The sequence below is a fragment of the Propithecus coquereli genome, unplaced genomic scaffold (assembly GCF_000956105.1).
Source record: "Propithecus coquereli isolate 6110/MARCELLA unplaced genomic scaffold, Pcoq_1.0 Scaffold137, whole genome shotgun sequence".
Taxonomy (NCBI): domain Eukaryota; kingdom Metazoa; phylum Chordata; class Mammalia; order Primates; family Indriidae; genus Propithecus; species Propithecus coquereli.
The window spans coordinates 7,606,582-7,624,791 of NW_012137969.1; the positions used below are offsets into that span (position 1 = coordinate 7,606,582).

The 18,210-nt window shown below is 48.9% G+C and overlaps 1 protein-coding gene across 1 annotated transcript in view; it reads right to left on the reverse strand.

Annotated features, from left to right (window-relative positions):
• Positions 1–18,210, reverse strand: part of DNAAF5 (dynein, axonemal, assembly factor 5) — a 51,388-nt gene that overhangs the window by 17,484 nt on the left and 15,694 nt on the right. Inside the window, exons 5-8 of the mRNA XM_012639083.1 lie at positions 13,453–13,685; positions 9,826–10,038; positions 5,059–5,202; positions 3,608–3,776 (exon numbers count right to left, since the gene is read on the reverse strand). Coding sequence (XP_012494537.1) covers positions 3,608–3,776; positions 5,059–5,202; positions 9,826–10,038; positions 13,453–13,685 — 759 coding nt within the window. The remainder of the gene's footprint in view (positions 1–3,607; positions 3,777–5,058; positions 5,203–9,825; positions 10,039–13,452; positions 13,686–18,210) is intronic.

Genomic DNA, 18,210 nt, shown 5'->3' on the forward strand with positions numbered 1-18,210 from the left:
TAGCTGTCCAATTAATTTCTTCCTATTTTTAGTAGAGACGGGGTCTCGCTCTTGCTCAGGCTGGTTTCGAACTCCTGAGCTCAAACAATTCGCCCACCTCGGCCTGCCAGAGAGCTAGGATTACAGGCGTGAGCCACTGCGCCCGGCCATCACTGCTGTTTTTTTAAGAATTGCCTTTCAAAATGAAATACATCCAGTGAAACATTTTCCACAGCCAGGTTAAAGTTCAGAATTTTAAAGGCCAGGCTGAGGCCGGTTTGTTTAGCTGTGTGTGGTGTCCGCATGTGGCTAGAACCCCAGCTTCTTCGACAAGTTCCTGGATTCTCTGGGTCTTGCTTGCCTGTCTGGGTAATGTGTGCAGGCACCTGTCCAAATGGTGCTGCTGATGCCACAGGAACCCCGGACGTCAGTGGTGTGCCCACTGTAGGAGTGTCCCCTCCGCCCCCAGCAAACCTCAACAAAACACAACGTAAGGACACATCTGGCACCCCATAGATGTCCTACATGTGCACTGCCTCCCTGCAGGCCCAGGGTGTGAGGGGATGTGACCACAGAGGAAGGTGCTGTGACTGAAAGGAGAGCCACCTCTGCCCGTCCACGAGGAGCTGGGCACGTAGCGCTTGGGGCCCAGCTGGGCAGACGTGGTTGGGCCACCTCCAAGGATGTGGGTCCCTCTCCGTTGGCACCATCTGTCATCTGCACTGTTTACTCTGGCATGACTCCTTTCAGAGCACACTCACTGCCTCTGCCTGTGTCTGCTCTAACTCGAGGTTGGACCTGAGAGCCAAGGGCCCTGCGCACTGGTCCTGACACCTGCTCCTGGGGCCTCCCCAGAACACCAGCACCCAGAGCCTTGGCAGGACATCTGACCCAGCACTGCCGGATGCCCCAGGACTAAGGGTTTTCCTGCCCTGTGACTTCTGACACCGTTTTTGCCTTTTTAACACTCCCTACATCTTAAACTGAAAACAAGATGCATTTTATGGCCCAAATACAGAAAAGAGCCTGAAGTCCCAGGTGACACTCAACTGCTGGAGCTTGTGGGGAAGAGCCAGGCTGATGGCTCCTTCCCTGGCTCTGGTGGTTATCTTTGACTCAGGCCACTGTTTCTGGAACATGAGAAACCCCAAACCGACGCTGAAGGCTGCCTCCCCAGCACTGACCTTCCTGCTCACGCCCAGTCTCCTTTTCCCTGCAGGCCACACCATGCGTGTTTTCCTGTGTTATGAACCAGGTGTAGGACAACTATTTCTAACAGCTGCCCGGGAATCTCTTTGATGGAAACATCTTTACGTATTTAACTTCCTGTTAGGTACTTGGGTCACTTCCAATTCCTGGTATCAAATTATGCCCTGTTGAATATTTTGGGTATGTAGGTTTTCCCATAATTAGAATTATTTCCTTAGGATCAATTCTCAAGAATTTGGTTGCTAGATAAATGGGTGTGAATACACTGACAATTCTAGAGCGTACTATCGAACTGCTTTCCAAAAGAACCATGCTCATTCACGGCACTGCCAGCAACACTCAAGGCTCCCCCTGGACAACACGGAGCGTGAGATTTTGGCGTGTGGCCCAACTTTAGGTTACAAACATGGCACTGACAGTGTTTAATTCGTATTTCTTTACTATTAGAAGGGCTGAAGATTTTCCCACTCTGTATGAGTTGAATTCACTCTTTTTTAAAAAATATAATCTAGATATTTTGCCTATTTGTTTGGGGGTTAATGCTTTTATCCTCGTTTTGTGTAAGCTCTATTTTAACAGAGATCTTACGCTGCCACATTTACCACAAATGTTTTCTGAAGGCTACTTTCCTTCTGTTTTGGTTCCGGATATACACAGTCAAGTCTCTATCTTTCCTTTGTGGTTCTCCCTTTCTGTATGTTTAAAATAATTAAATTTAAACTTATCTTCTCATAGAACTTCTGAAAATAAGCTTAATGAAAAATTTCTTGTATTTAAAAAAGTTATTTTAATCCTTGTGTCTTGTCTGTTTATTACAGTAGTACATGTTCATTATAGAAAACTTGGAAAACATAGAAAAATAAAGAAGGAAGAAGAAAACAAAAATCATCTGTACTCCCAGGACTCTGTGTTGGAAACATCATGTTATATTTCCTTTGAGATTTTGCACACACGTGTGTGCATAGAAGGAACTGAGAAGATAATCGCTGGGTTAATGACTCACAGTTTTGCGACCAGCTCTTGTCCCTGGGCAGGGTGCTGCCAGTTCTCCTGATTTTTGGTGTGTGACATGAGACGTGGGCCCAGACAAATTTGTTTTCCAAGTTGCCAATCAGTTATACCAACACCATAAGAAAAACTTGAAATAGAAATATCAAATCTTAGTGAGACCACTGCAGGCGCAATGAGTGCAAGTCCTCGCTGCAAGGCTGGCCCCAGGGTCTGCTCACCGGGTTATCTGACCTGTGAAGACTGGAGTAATGTGATTTGTGAGATCATTATGGGTGACACTCAGTAAAAACACAAAATTAAACACACTGGGCCCCCCTCTCCAAGAGACATGGAGGGTGGTGATGGAGGGTTTGGGGTCCTGCCCGTCTATCAGCTGTGTGCCCCTGGGCAGGTCAGTGAAGTTCTCTGCGCCCCAGTGTCCTCGTCAATGAAAAGGGGTCAATAGTTCCTACCACAGAACAGCGATGAGGATGTAATGCTGTTGGTGAAGCAGTTAGGACAGTGCCTGGCACAACAGTGTGCAATACTGTTAACAATCATTAGCATTTTCTTTTTTAATATGGAAACATGGTCTCGACTGCACTTGAGAAGAGTAATTTTGGGTTTTCACCTGGGCTTCAGTACTAGGCCATCAAGACCAACCCTCTGGCAGGTCCTGGGCCGCCTCCAACAGCGACGACCAATCTCTGTGATGTGCAGGAGTCACACATTAATAGGATGTATCCTTAGACCCAGAGCGTAATCACAGCACTTTATACAACCAGAAAGGGGTGGTGACACCACTCAGAGGTGTGCGAGGGTGCGGCGCACGACAGAATCACAGAAGCAAGTGAAGAAAAAACTATTGCACTCGACATGTTTATAGTTACTTGGAAACAATAAATCACAATTTCTTTAAGGAAAACTTCACTAAAATCTGAAGTGTGCATTCTACATCTGTAATAAAGTATCATAAAGTCACACTGTTCATTTCAGGAAGTGCCCGAATTTGGAAGCTCATGGAGAACTGATAAAATGTTGAAGTTTCAGAGGGGCTGGGGCCACGTCCTTCTACCTCACATGCTCAAAAGACCACTTTGGTTGGATGTGCTAAATTCTGCAATAAAATTTAGATGTATTTGAAGAATACAGACTACAAAAGAGGCCATGAAAAATCACATTTTCAAGGTTTAACATAAAAAATGTGTGCCCGGGCACACTTTAAAGAGCCATGTCACAGTCTTTAATATGATGTTCTTAGCATTTTAAAAGGTTTTGTTCCTTAAAATGCTTGTTCTCCATAAGCAAGAGTGACTATCAGCTATTTTTAAAAAATATGCCTCAGTTAAAAATAGCTCAGTTAGTTCTGGTTCACGCAGAAACCTCTTGTGTCTGCGATGACGGCGGCCGCAGCCCCATGGGGACTCACCTGACTGAGAGACGACCACGCTGAACTGCGCAAGCTCTGGAGAGTGCACAGTCCAGTCACCGTGTGACGCGGTCAAGCGCTCCAGCAGGGGGCCCATGTGCTTGCGATACAGGTCCTGGCTGCCGCTGACGCTCTCCACTGTGGCCAGCGCAGCCACTGCCTCCCGAGCCTGGAAGTAAAAATCAAAGGTTGAGATGATTGCCATTGTTAAGGCTCAAACTTCCTCCTGGAGCCTCATCTTAGGGTAGGAACCACTCAGGCCCATCAGGAACATTCCACCAGGAGGGGGCTGTACCACGGAAACCCTCGGGGGAGAGCATGGGCTGCAGGCAGCAGAGCTGTGGCCTTGGTTCCCACGCGTGTTAATGCTGTTTGTGCGTCGGACGATGAAACGGGCAAACTGTCTACGGAACATCACATGCCGGCCCTGGGTTTACACAAAGCCAGTGGAGGACAAGTGGCTCTGGGGCTGGGGGGGGGACCTGAGGAGCTGAATGAAGACCACATCCCCCAGGACTGGCCTCGCCTTCCTGTCTCGGCTTTCACCCAGCCAGCGCTGGTCTGGAGGGGTGGAGGGTGGGAGGTGACTAGAGATGAGCTGGCCAGCCACCCTGAAACCCGCGCCTTTCTCCTGTGGTCCAAGGACATCAAGTGCTCGAGGCTCCCTTGTGGCCCGACTCCGAGGCCAGGGGCTGCTCTGCAGACTAGCCAGTCCTGCGGCCACTCAGGAGCTCAGCGAAGACTCCGCTTTTGCTGGTATTTACAGCCCTACCAGTGACGAGCTGTCAGCTAAGACACATGCCCTTTGGAAAGGCCGTTTTTAGAGAGAGAAATAAAACTAAGGTTAGAGAGGCCCCAAGAAGGGAGAGGGAGGGAGCAGGCCTCCCTGACTCAAGGTTCCCTTTGGAGCTTTCAGCCTAAAATATCCCAAAGAGACTCTGACTGATGCTATCCAGAGAAACCAAGTCTCAGCTCCAGGAGGAGCAGTGAGATACCCGGTCTCCAGATGGCCCTGGGAGCCCATGGGCAATTTGGGGTAAAAAGAATTTTAAGCATAAATATAGAGCCAATGGAACAGAAATAATTCTGTAAGGCAATCACAGTAGGAAAATCACGCAGTATTCTCTCTCCAGATGTTCAGTAACACACACACATTCTTTAAAGCCCCACCCCAAAGCACGGGTTTAAACACTACGACAGTCTTGTTTCTTGTTTGCTTCTTTGCCACCGACTCCGAGATTAAACATTTGTCTTCAAGCCAGACGCTAACATGCGCTGGCGGGTGCGGGGACATCCCCAAAGGCTACCTCAGGACAGCTCTTCCATCCTTGCTGCTCAGCTCAGGCAGGTACCGAGGAGGAGGTTTATGGGAGACGGTTGTATCGCTGTACACGGCCTTCCCAGGTGTGAGCTCCACCAGGCCGCGCAGCGGCAGGCGCCATCAGCCTTACCTTGTCACTGAGGCTGGTGGCACCTGAGGCAGCCATGATGGTCACCAGCACTTCCAGGAGCTGCAAGCCACAGCTGCAGCAGTTCTCGCAACACACGGAGATGAGGGCCTGCACACACAGCAGCAGGCGCTCCAGGTAAAGGTCCTGGGAAGAGAGCAGTGCAGGGTCAGGCCTCAGCCCCCATCCCACCCCCAAGGCTCATGGGTGATGGGGACAGAGCCACTGTGATAATCCCAGGCTCCAGGCTATGGATTTGGGCACACAGACCACGTTAAGGGCGTGTTTGGGACAGCATGGGAGACAGAACATAGACTGGGGGGGATTCACACTCATTTTCTGAAATGCTTAATGGTACTTTAGTTACATTAATATTTTAAAAAGTTCTTACATGGCAGCAAGACATGCTGTGGTATTTGCAAGTGAAATGACAGCACATCTTAGATTTGCTTTACAACGCGGCAGAGTTCTCCTCACCCCCAACAAAGTGAAAAAAAAAAAAAAAGTGGCACAAGCAGATGTGAGAGCAACTCGAAAGAGTTGGTAACTATCGAAGCCAGGGTCAGGTGCGTGAAAGCTCATTCTGCTGTTCTTCCTACTTCTGTGTATTTTTGAATATTTCTGTAATATTAAGTTTTAACAAAAAACAAACACAATTCTATGGTTCAGAGATGCTTCCTGATCGATGGGGCAATGTCTCAACTCTGCTCCAGAGGTGGGCCTGTGAAATCACTGCCCATCCTGCTTTAGCTGCTGCCACTACTCACTGGGGAGGCCGCAGCCTGCAGGGGAGGTGCATGCCAGGGAACCCAAGAGGAATTTCCAAGGCTTCTACTTGTATTTACTTTTTTTCTTTTTTTTTAAAAAACAGAGTCTTGGCCAGGCACGGTGGCTCGCACCTGTAATCCCAGCACTCTGGGAGGCCGAGGCAGGAGGATCGCTCAAGGTCAGGAGTTCGAGACTAGCCTGAGCAAGAGCAAGACCCTGTCTCTACTAAAAATAGAAAGCAATTAGCTGGACAACTAAAAACATATAGAAAAAATTAGCCAGGCATGGTGGCGCATGTCTGTAGCCCCAGCTGCTCGGGAGGCTGAGACAGAAGATTACTTGAGCCTAGGAGTTTGAGGTTGCTATGAGCTAGACTGATGCCATGGCACTCTAGCCCGGGTGACAGAGCAAGACTCTGTCTCAAAAAAACTCAAAAAAACAGAGTCTCGCTCTGTCACCCTGGGTAGAGCACAGTGGTGTCATCATAGCTCACTGCAGCCTCAAACTCCTGGGCTCAAGCAATCCTCCTGCCTCAGCCTCCCAAGTAGCTGGGACTACATGTGTGGCCACCACCCCCGGCTAATTTTTCTACTTTTGTAGAGACGGGGTCTTGCCCTTGCTCAGGCTGGTCTGGAACTCCTAGGCTCAAGGGATCCTCCCGCCTCAGCCTCCCAGAGTGTTGGGATTACAGGCGTGAGCCACCATACCCAGCCTGTATTTACTTCTTATGACACCCTCTAACAGGACTCCTTTATGTTTCGTAAAGTCAGAATGAGTCAGGATAGTGGTCGTGTACACACTTTATAAATACGATTTACAAACAAGTGCATATATATTGAAAGTATATGGTTAAACTTTGTTCTTACTGATGCGGATATGAGTTCAAAAAAGTTTGCTATGTGGCTAGACAGTGGATTGGTCCTAAATTTCTCAATCAGTTCTACAATCCTGTGACTCATTCACCAGTGATATACAGAAAGCACCAAGTTTAAACAAAAAATGCTCACTGCATGACAGCAGTTGGTCCACGCACTCCCAGACCCTGCGCTCCCAACCCATTGAAGGTGCAGACCTGTGCGGCGTGTCTTAGAAGAACTGGGCGCCCCCCACCACTGATGGGGAGCACTGGGTGCCCCAACTCCCAGGACAAGCCACCGGTCTATGTTTTTATTCCAGCCTTTACTTTCTCACGGCCCAATTTCTTTTACACCTGGACTGATTGATTGATTTCTGAGGATACGATCTTGGCAAATTTCTAGAATGACTTGTAATATCAATTTAAGGAGCTTTCATTTTTTAGTTCAAATCAAAAGGAATAGTCTTTTAGAAGACATGGGCCACTGCTTTTGCTGAGCTGCTTGCTACACGCCCGCATGCTGGGCGCATGAGAACCCTGTGTCCTCACAGCAAGTGCCGCCCTCGCGCTGCGAATACGGCAACATCTCTGAGGAAGCAACGAGGCTTCACATTTATAGACTTCTCTATATTTAACCAGAGACTGTTCAATGTCTGCCTACACACACCCAGAGAATGAAAAAGAAAAAAAGATACGGCAAGAAATAATACTCAATATTTTTTGCTCCTGAAACAATGTTATCTAAGATCGTAAAAACTTTAATTCACTAGATAAAGTACTAGAGACTTTCATATTTCCAGTAACAGCAACGCTATCCCTGAACTTTGCTTTTCCGTAGTCAGGCAGAAATTGATGAGCCATGTCGTGTTCAGTCATCTGTCACTAAACAGGGAGGAGCAGGGTCCCTTCAGCTGCGCTCCAGGCCCAATGCTCAGCCCAGGACACCTGGGGAAGCAACTTTTACTAAAAAGCCAAATTCCTGCTAACCACAAAGATATAGTTTGAGTCAGATTTGCAGAATCTGAATACAGATCTAGAATACATCTTCATGAACTTCATTTTGCCTAAAACAGGATTTTTAAAAATTTCAGTTTATTCTTGAAAGAGGAATGCTGTATCTTGCTATATCTTAACCTCTTCTTACAGCTACTGAAAAATAATTGTGGGAAACATAAACTATTTCCCAAATGGCATTATATAAACAAAGTGTGTGTGTCTCCCCCAACCCTGCCACGAAAAAGAACACAGAGCTGTGCTTGACTCCGAAACAGATGACTGGCTGAGACCTGAGGGTGTTCACCCTTTCTTGCCAAAAATTTAAGTGTGTTAAGAAAGGAGTAAAACAGGCTGGGCGTGGTGGCTCACGCCTGTAATCCCAGCCACTTGGGAGGCTAAGGCAGGAGGATCACTTGAGTCCAGGAGTTTGAGACCAGCCTGAGCAACATATTGAGACCCTGTCTCTACAAAAAATAAAAAAATTAGCCAGGCATGGTGGTGCACGCCTGTACTTCCAGTTACTTGGGAGGCTAAGGCAGGAGAATCGCTTGAGCCCAGCAGTTTAAGGTTGCTGTGAGCTAGGCTGACCACCATAGCACTCTAGCCCAGGTGACAGTGCAAGACTCTATCAAAAAAAAAAAAAAAAAGGAAAGAAAGGAGTAAAACGTATGCCTTGGGATTTTATGACAGCTGGTTCCTTAGCCTGGCCAAAAGGCTAGAATACATTCATACTCTGGAAGGATGTAGGGCTGGCTTCACCAGGGACCCTTAGGTGTGACTGGACTTGGTCAGAAGGGTCTCTCTTCCTCTAAAAGACTGAGTAAATTTTCCTCAATAAAAAGTGGAAGAGGAGGGGTCAAACACAGGACCTGAACTTGCTAGATCAGGTGATTAGATTTTTCTGTAGCCAACATTAAGATACGAAAATCACATTTTCTTTGCTATAAAGTTTGTAAAATACACAATTAAATACTTACATATATTTTCAAGTTATAGCCTTCTAGAAAAGAATGCTTCTGGCTAGCAAATCTATATATAGGAATCAGAATCACTCTCGGAACCACCTGTGAGTAAAAATGCGGAACTTACATAGATTCGATGATATGTTAGAAATGAATTTTGGGAAAAGCTGAAATGGGGCTGCAAACACCACATGTGGACAGCCTACCCCATTCTCCCGAGACTGCAGCTCGATCTCCCTCTGTGCATTTTAGAGACGGTCCTACAGGTTTATTAAAATGGTTTACAAACACGGTTGTGAACTGTGCCGCCCTCTCGTTTTAAGGGCAGAAAGGGCCTTGACAAAAGACAGGGACAAGCTGAGTGCAGAGCTGCCCCCCAGCTTTGTGGCCGTAACTACTAAGCTGCAGCGAGCGCCAGCCCCGTCACTGCAGAGGATGGCGGGTGGGGCAGACCCTCATGCTCTGGAACTGCAGGAAGGTCAGCGCACAGCCTAGCGCTAAGGGACAGGGGTTACGCCCATCACAGCCAAACAAAAACCAGTCATTATTTTTTCTTCAGTAAAAAACAATTATAAATTATTCCAAATGATTAAGCCCAACTATCTAGGTTGTTTCAGCTTCAGATGTAATGGATTTACTGCTCAATTTAAAACGAAACAAATGTGTTTGGCAAACATCAGGTTGGCTACTTTAAGCGCATTAGCTGCCGAGTGATGTTGGTGCAGAATGATCTCCCAGTGACCACTGAGACCAGGCACAGACCCACGGGCAAGCTGTGCGCCTTGTCTCTCAGGAGTGGTAGGCACGGCTGCCCTCAGTGCCAGTCACAGGCCCTGGGACCACCTGCAACAACACGGTCCAGTAGAACTTCCCTCAGAGCACGCGTGTTCTGTCCTGAGCTGTCCAACAAGGCAGCCACTGGCCCACATGTGAGATGTGGCTGGGCGACCAAGAAGGAGAAATTGTAATTAACTTAAATGGCCACTTGTGGCCAGTGGCTACAGTGCTGGACAGAGCAGAACGAGGTCCCTACACAAGAGGCCACTGGCATAAGCATCCAGGCTATGCAGTGGGCCTGGCACGGACACGGCACCGGGCCAGACTGATGGCCGCTGTCAGGAACAACACTCAGCACTGTGCGGAGACACCTCGGTGCTCTGCTTCCCGCCCTCTCCCATGTGCTCTTACGTTCTCAGATGCTTGGCAGACACGGGGCTGTGCCAGCTCTGTGGTGATGACCTTCACGTGCGGCTGGAGGGCTTCCCGGGGGCAGCCTTGAATGGCAGATGCCAGCACCAAGAGGCTGGAGGGGGAGGGCGACTTCTTCAGTGTTGCCAAGATCAGCCTCAGGAACACCTCCGGGCTGACAAACGTCCCGATCAGCTCTGCGGATCTTGTGCACTGCGAGAGGGAAACATGAGGAAGCTGAAGGTCTGAGAACACCACCTGCTCTACGCCCCTCAGGCCTGGCCTGGCAGGGCTGCCTGCCCACCAGAGACAGCCTGAGTGGGAAATCGTGCTCTCATGAGCACTCAGCACACTCATCCTGTGTCCCTTAGAACTCCCATGGGAGAAGGCCCCAGGCCAGTGCATAGGACGCATGGTTCGAGGCAGCGAGGGCCTGGCTCATGGGAGGCCACGTCCCAGCAGCTGGGCTCCCTCCATGTAACCCTCCTCCGATACCAGTGACCTAAACGTCTTATTAACAAACAGATAAACACACACCAGCATCTCCGTGCCCTGGAAACCTGCTCAGCTATGAAAAGGAACAACTATTGATCCATGCAACAATGGGGGCTGGTCTCAGGGCATTGTGATGAGCGACAAAAGCCAGTCCCCAAGGCCACACACTACACAGAGATGAGAACAGACCAATGGCTGCCAGGAGGGGGTGAGTAGAAAGGGCTGCGGAGCAGCTCTGTGGTGGGGCCAGGCACCTGCGTGGGCCAGCAGCCCGCACCAGTGGGCTCCTGGCTTTGACAGTCATGCAGATGGAGGCCCTGGGCGGGGTGGGGTGGGGGGGGAAGGGCACAGGGACCTCTCTGTGCTCGCTGTCCAACTACCTGGGAATCTGTAACTATTTCAAAATAGAAAGCTAAACAAAAAACTAAAAGAACCCCCAAAAAACAAAACAAAAAAATGAGAACTCACTCTGTCTACCTGCTGCCCCTGACCCCCAACTCCTACTTGTTGGAGCCCCTGCGTGTGCAGAGCAGAGGACGCCAGCAGGAGTGGCCAGGCTGGACCCTGACCACCCGACCTGGCTCTGAGGGCTCCCGTGGCACAGAGGTCCCAGCCGGGTTTCTCCTCCTCCCTGTCTCTCCACCTCTCCCCCTCTCTTCCCCTTCACGCCGCTGTGACTTGTCCCGGCTCTGGGTCCACAGAGCTGGGCCTGGTGGGGGAGGTGGAGGTGGAAATCTGACATGCTCTACAGCTGAAGTCGCTGGAACCCAGGAGACCACACACCCCTCAACAGGACAAAGAAAGAGGAAAGGCCAGTGTTGTCATGGTGGGCACAGAAAGCTCGAAATGCCAGGTGGGTCCCGGCCCCCATTCCCTGGCATGTCACTCAGCGGAAGAGGGAAAACAGTGATCAGATCTCAACGTGAACCAACCTGTGGCAAAAAGACCCAGGAAACTGGACCGGGTGTTGGACACATGCGGGAACCGTCACTCGCCTAGCTTTAGGTGTGGCTGTGGCCCTGCACCCGAGTGAGAAAGAAAAGGCCTTTGACACTCAGGCAGAATCAGTCAAGGGCTCGATCTGCTTCCAAGGCCCCACCGTGACCCAGGATGGGACAGCACAACAATGACAGTGGGTGAAGCTGGGACAGCTCCTGGGCTCGACACAGGGCTCTCTCTGTTTTTATGTGGATAAGGATTTCCATATAAAAAGTAAAAACCACAACACTGAAGTCACAACACCAACCATCTGTCAGGAAGGGCCTGGGAGGCTGAGGCCAGGCAGCCCGGCCCCCGCGAGGGCCCTGGCCTACCCACTACAGCAGGGCCCGCGCGGAGACCAGCCTGCCTTCTGCCCACCCTCACCGCGGCCCTGAGCCATAGGCTGCCCCGTGCACACCACCGCGGAACCTCAGTCCTGAAGGTGCCCTGCAGACCACGTGCTCGGAGGCTGGCCATGCACGAGACACTCTGAACAGTCCTATAACAAAGAAACCTTAACTGTGTTTAAACTAATGTTTCCCAAACTTACTTGGCTGGGCCCCCTTCTTCCAAGAACTACCGTTAGTTAACACATCAGGACCAGGTCCCTAGGCGTGTGCCAGCCCCCGAGACAGGCTCATGCATCCCAGACAGTGGAAAGGGAGCACAGAGGCGCTGGTTCAAACAGCAGCGGCTGCAGCCATCGGAGATTGTGCTGAGGTGTGTCCAGTGTCTGGGGACAGTGGCTTTATTATTTGGTAGAGAAATAAATCCTTTTGAAAATCCAACTAAAACTATGGGTTATTTCTCTAGAAAGTTCCAAAGTCTCACAGAATTCTGGCTCGGGCATGGTGCTCGCAGAGCAGCGGGTGGCCTGCACACTGTGGCGTTCGTGTCTAATTCCACTAAGTCCCCAGAGGGCCCGTGCTGGGGAACCCGCTGCAGCTACTCTTAACTGGGTTCACCCGGAACACACCCTCCATGGACCGTGGTATGGCACGTTCTCTCTCCAAGTCAGCCTGTGTGGCTGACATCCCCACCAGCCCCGGCCTATATCACAGAACGTTCGCTGATGCTAACCATCACTTAGTCATCCTGTCCTGTGTAAAATCAGATTGGGGGATACAGGATAACATCGAACAGAAGTTCAAAAGTTTCGTATGGAAGGATATGGTTAACAAAAAAGAAAACTTGCACAAAGTTTGGCTGCTAGAGTGACAAACCTGATATCCAAAAATTGAAGTTATATGCCACATAAAGGATTATATACGACAATTTTAAATTGATGATAGTTTTTGAAAAGTAGAAAAAAATCAAACAACTCATGCCATGTAAAGAACAGGCTTAAAATGGCTTTTTTCTAAAATGTGCAAATTGCAACATTTACTCTAAATCAGTAACGGTGACCTAGAACAGTAAAAACCAAACCTATTAGCAAAAGTTTCTGTGCGATGGAATCTGAGATTTAAGATGAGAAGGGTATTTTGGACTAAAACCTCCAGTAAAAGCTTTAGTCATTCCCCCAAGCACCAGAGCGTGCTCACAGGTAGCTCCTGTCTGCACGTGGTGGCCTCGCTCTGACAGTCACATGAGAAGGGTGTGGGCTGGACGTGAGGTTCCCTTGCTCTTATCCACATGAGCGCCAGGGCGCTAACCTCCAATACAGCTGTCAATGGGCCGGGAAAAAGAGGAAGGCACCAGGGACAACAACCGGCTGGACACCTGGGGCTGCCGGAGCGTCTGCCTGGGTCACCCACAGTCCTCACAGGCTGGGAAGGGCCCAAACGCCCCACACAAGGAAGCTGAACTCCCAGGGTCTCCGTCTCTGTAGCAGCCCGGTCCTGGGATGCAGCTACTGTGTCTGGTGAACGACAGGTTCACAGGACACTCACACAGAATCACACACCCGACTGTGCCTGGAGACAAGCACAGAAGATTCACCTTCAACACACTGTCATTTACAGGACAGAAACAGGCCAGCAGTCACCCAGGTGGGCGACCTAGGGGTGAGGGGAGCACGCCACTTCTCAGCTGTGGTGGTGACGACATAACCCATCTGCCTATCATCAGGACAGGCCTGCTCATCCACAGTGGGGACTGCACTAGCTCGAGTCAGGTCTCCGTGAACACGACCAGAACAAGGCAACTCACGCTGCTGACCACGGCTGCCTCCTCATCCGCGCAGGCCTGGAGCAGTGTCCTCAGGACCACCTCGAGGTGCTGCGTGACGTGGTCCTCGGCGTGGAGCAGTAGCACCGGCAGCAGCTGCGCTGCCTTCACCCTGGTCGCCACCACCCAATCGGAGATGTCTCGGCAGAGGGCGGGGAGGACCTTGGACAGGTTCCTGGACACCAGCTCCCGACAGCCCAGCACAGGACGGCTCTCTAGGGGGTGAAAAAAATCAAAAAATAAAACGAGAAATTCAAAAACAAAACCTCAACGACTGGCAAGAAAAGTAATTTATTACAGACCTCATTTAAAGTGCACCTACCAGTTTGAGATCTTAAAAATCCAAAACAACTCTCAAGATAGAAACGAAGCCATAAGTGCCATAGTTTTTTAAAATATTTACAGCTCTACAGAGGTGTGAGTGACACATAGCGAGCTACACAAAATTGGTACGTTTGACACAGGGACACACCTGCAAAAACACCATCACCCCAAGTTTCCTGGGCCTCTCTCACACGGCCACCCACTCACCCTCATACCTCCACGACCACGGACTTGCCTCTGTCACCGCAGGTCAGGCTGCACCTCCTGGAATTTTATGTGAGTGGAGCCGTGTGGCAGACACTCCTTCTGGTCTGGCTTTTCACTGTACACTATCATTCTGAGACCCACCCATCTAACAGCGTGTTATAGCGTGCTATAGCGTGCTTCCATTCCTCCTCGTGCTGAGAAGTACTCTGTGATGCGGATGTGCCAGTTTCCTCACCCACTCGTCTGCGATGAACGCTGGAGCTGTTTCCAGTTTGGGGCTATTACAAACGACCCTGCCGTGACCGTTCGTGTGAGGTCTCTGTGTGGACACGTGCTCTCACGCTGCCCAGGCAAGTGTCCAGCTGTGAAACGGCTGGACCAGACGCAGGTGTACGTGTAACTTTTCCCAAGGCGGCTGCACTGCTCCACGCCCCACCAGCAGCAGGTGAGAGTTCCGGTCTCTCCTGTCCTCACCAGCACTCGGCACAGTCAGTCTTCAGGTGAACCGAGACTGAGAAGGTACAGTGTATTTCCCTCTGGTGTTAACCTGCTTTGCCCAGATGACTAATGACAACGAGCACCTTTTCAGGTGCCTATTTGCTGTCTATGTCATCTTTCTTGAAGTGTCTTTTCAAATCTTTTTTCTGTCCATTTAAAAAATTGAATTGTTTTCTTACTGAGTTCCAAGAGTTCTACTGTAATTTGGAGACAAATCCTCATATGTATAAATAATTTCCACCTATCTTCTTCGGTCTTTGGTTTGTCTTTTCATTGTCTTAACAATGTCTTTGGCAGAGCAAACATTTCTATTCTGATTAAGTCCGATTTATCACCTTACCCTTCTATGGAGTGTGCATTTAATGACGTATCTAAGAAAGCTTTGCCTATCCTGAGTCACAAAGGTTTTTTATCCTAGTGTGACAGTTTTAGGTTTTACCTTTAGGTCTTGGATGCATTTTGGGCTAATTTTTGCATATCATATGAGGTATGGATCCAAGTTCACTTTTTGGCATATGGATAACCCAATTATTACAGCATTGTTACTGAAAGACTATCCCCTCTCCACTAAATTGCCTTGGAACCTGCCAGAGGTCAGTTTTCTGTGTGTGGGGGTCGCTTTTGGACTCTCTTTTGTCCCACTCATCTGTCCTCCTGCCAACATCACCCCGTCTCCATCACCGTAGCTACACAGTAAAGTCTCTACACCAGGGAGTGCCAGTCTCTCAACTCTGCTACGCAAAGTTATGGCTGCTCTAGATCCTTTGCATTTCCATGTAAATTTTAGAATCAGTTTGTCAATTTCTACAAGAAAGTCTTCAAGGATTTTGATTAAAAGATTTTGATATTAAAAATTCAAAACAATTCTAAAGATAGAAATGTAACTATGATGTGTCAGAATTTAAAGGGTATGGGCTGGGTGCGGTGGCTCATTCCTGTAATCCCAGCACTCTGGGAGGCCGAGGCAGGAGGGTCGCTTGAGGCCAGGAGTTTGAGACTAGCCTAAGCAAGAGTGATCCCGTTCTCTACAAAAAATAGAAAGAAATTAGCTGGGTGTGGTGGCACGTGCCTGTAGTCCCAGCTACTCAGGAGGCTGAGGCAGGAGGATTGCTTAAGCCCAAGAGTTTGAGGATACAGTGAGCTAGGCTGATGCCAAGCCCCTGCAATACAGTGAGACCCTGTCTCAAAAAAAAAAAAGAATTTAAAGTGTATGTTTTAATAAAAAGAACAGTTTGTACCATGAGACCCCATTTACAACATACTCGTTACTTTTTCTGTTTTTATGCTATATTCAAGAATGAGTTCCAAACCATTCAAATTCTCGTCTGTTTAAATGAGCTTATCATAATTTTGTAAAAAACAAACAAAAAGCCCAAAAAGCTCACCTTTTCTTTCTGATGGATGACACACCCACTGTGGAAAGTTTGTGGAATGAGGGAAACACGCAGTCAGGAGTGGGTGGGGTGGGACCTGCTACCACTGCAGCAGACCAGCTCCACAGACATGTGGGACTACAGGATGCTTTCAGGGAAGTACTGGACCGTACTGGTACAGTCATGTATCGCTACATGGTGGGGACGCATGACAGAAATGCGTTGTTAGGTGACTCTGCCCTTGTGTGGACACCCTCGAGTGCACGTACACAGACCTAGCTGGCATAGTCCGCCACATGCCCAGGCCACGTGGTCTAGCCTACTGCACACCCAGGCTGGATGGGCTAGCCTACTGCTCCCAGGCACACACCTGTGCGGCATGTTACTGAGCACTGTAGGCAGTTTTAAGACATTGGTAAGTATTTATGTATCTAAATATAGAAAACCTACACTAAAAACACAGTATAATAATCTCACGGGACTATTGTCATATTACGTGGTCTGTAGTTGACTGAAACACAGTTATGCAGCAGGTGACTGTATGAGGTTCTGAAGCTGTTTTTCTGTCCGTAATAAAGCAGACATAAAATCCTTCTAGAACAGGGGTAAGCACACTGCGGCTCACAAGCCGAATCTGACCTTGCTGCCTATCTTTATAAATAAAGTCTTACTAGGACACAGCCTCATTCACTTACCGCTGTCCCACGGCTGCTTTTACACAGTGACGGCAGAGAGGAACAATTGTGACAGACACTACGTGGCCTGCAAAACTAAAACACTATCTGGCCTTTTACAGAAAAAGGTTTGCCAACTCTTATTCCAGACTCTAGAATTGTACTTTCCAGTACAGTAGCTGCTAGAACATATGGCTCTTTAAATTTAAGTTCATTAAATTTAAATGCAACGGACCGTTCTGTTCCTTAGTGGTACTGGCCACATTTCAAGTGCTCGATAACCATATGTGGCCAGTGGCTACTGTACAGCACAGAGAGTGTCTGTTACCACAGGATGTTCCACTGGCCAGACATGCCCTAGAAAACCAGAGAAGACTCTAGAGGATGACTTTAGCCACATGGAATAGAGCATTAGAATTTACTGACCCAACTGTCTCCAACGTTCTTATAACTAACACTATGATGGACATCTTTGTATGTAAATATTCTTATACATCTCTGATTGCTTAACTTGGATAAATGCTAGGATAAATCACTGGGCCACCAGGCATTGGCATCTAGTGTCCTGAAACGCACCACGCAGCTGCTCCACGGGAAGCCTGCACCCATCCACGCTCGGACATGTGGATATGAGCTCAGGACTATTTTTTAAAAATGGTTTTTCATTCTGTTTGTTTTGACTTTTTCCCCTGGAGCACAGACAGGTAGTTGTGACGTCTGCGAGTGCACAACTGCATTTACTAGCCCACCTGCTGCTGCAGCAGGCAGGTGCTGCGACGGTGCTCGCACACGACTTCACTCACGTGGGTGGGCAGGGCCACAGGATCGACAGAATCCCTAATGCCACAGGATTTCCATGTCAAAGTACATATGTGTATTTCTTTACCTAAATTTTTAGCATTTTTAAGCATTATTTGCCTAACAGGTCCAAGACTATGCTTAGAAACAAAAAGGATGTGCTGAACACCAGGCTGAAATCAACCGCCTGGGTTACGGGATGAATTCAAACAACTGGTACCTCAAACCTTCCAAAATAGCAATTTCCAAAATTACCAGCCTGACAGAATTCAACCTTCTCTCTCTGTGTGTCCCCAAAGTGGTTTCCTGGTGAATGTATCCATAAAGTAAACAGAACTGAGGCATAAACAATCTTATCTTGTACTGAAAATCATCCAAATCCACTGAGAAGGACAAGTGAGAGGGCCTGGGGCAAAGGTGCTTCCCCCAAGAAGGGCCTGGCCTCTCCCCTCCAGCAGCTCCTGTTTTCCAGACCTGGTCAGACTGGTCGCCCCTGGAACCCTGTTATCAGGTCTCGTCCTCCCCTGGGAAGGCCTCACTGGTCCTGCCGACTGACGCCCGCGTGCTGCTCAGGTGCAGAAGCAGGATGGGGCGTTCAACTCCCTTTCTGTGGGGACATCCTCAATAGATATGCACCAAAGGCACAGATTGTTAGAATTGATCCCGGCCTCAGCACGGTTCTTTTTTTTTATTTTTTTTATTTCAGCATATTATGGGGGTACAGATGTTTAGGTTACGTATGTTGCCCTTGCCCCTCCCCGCCCCCCTCGCCCCCTAAGTCCGAGTTTCAAATATGTCCATCCTTTGGGTGGTGTGCATTGCACTCTTGGTGTATGCAAATACCCGTCCCCTCCTCCCTCCTCCCC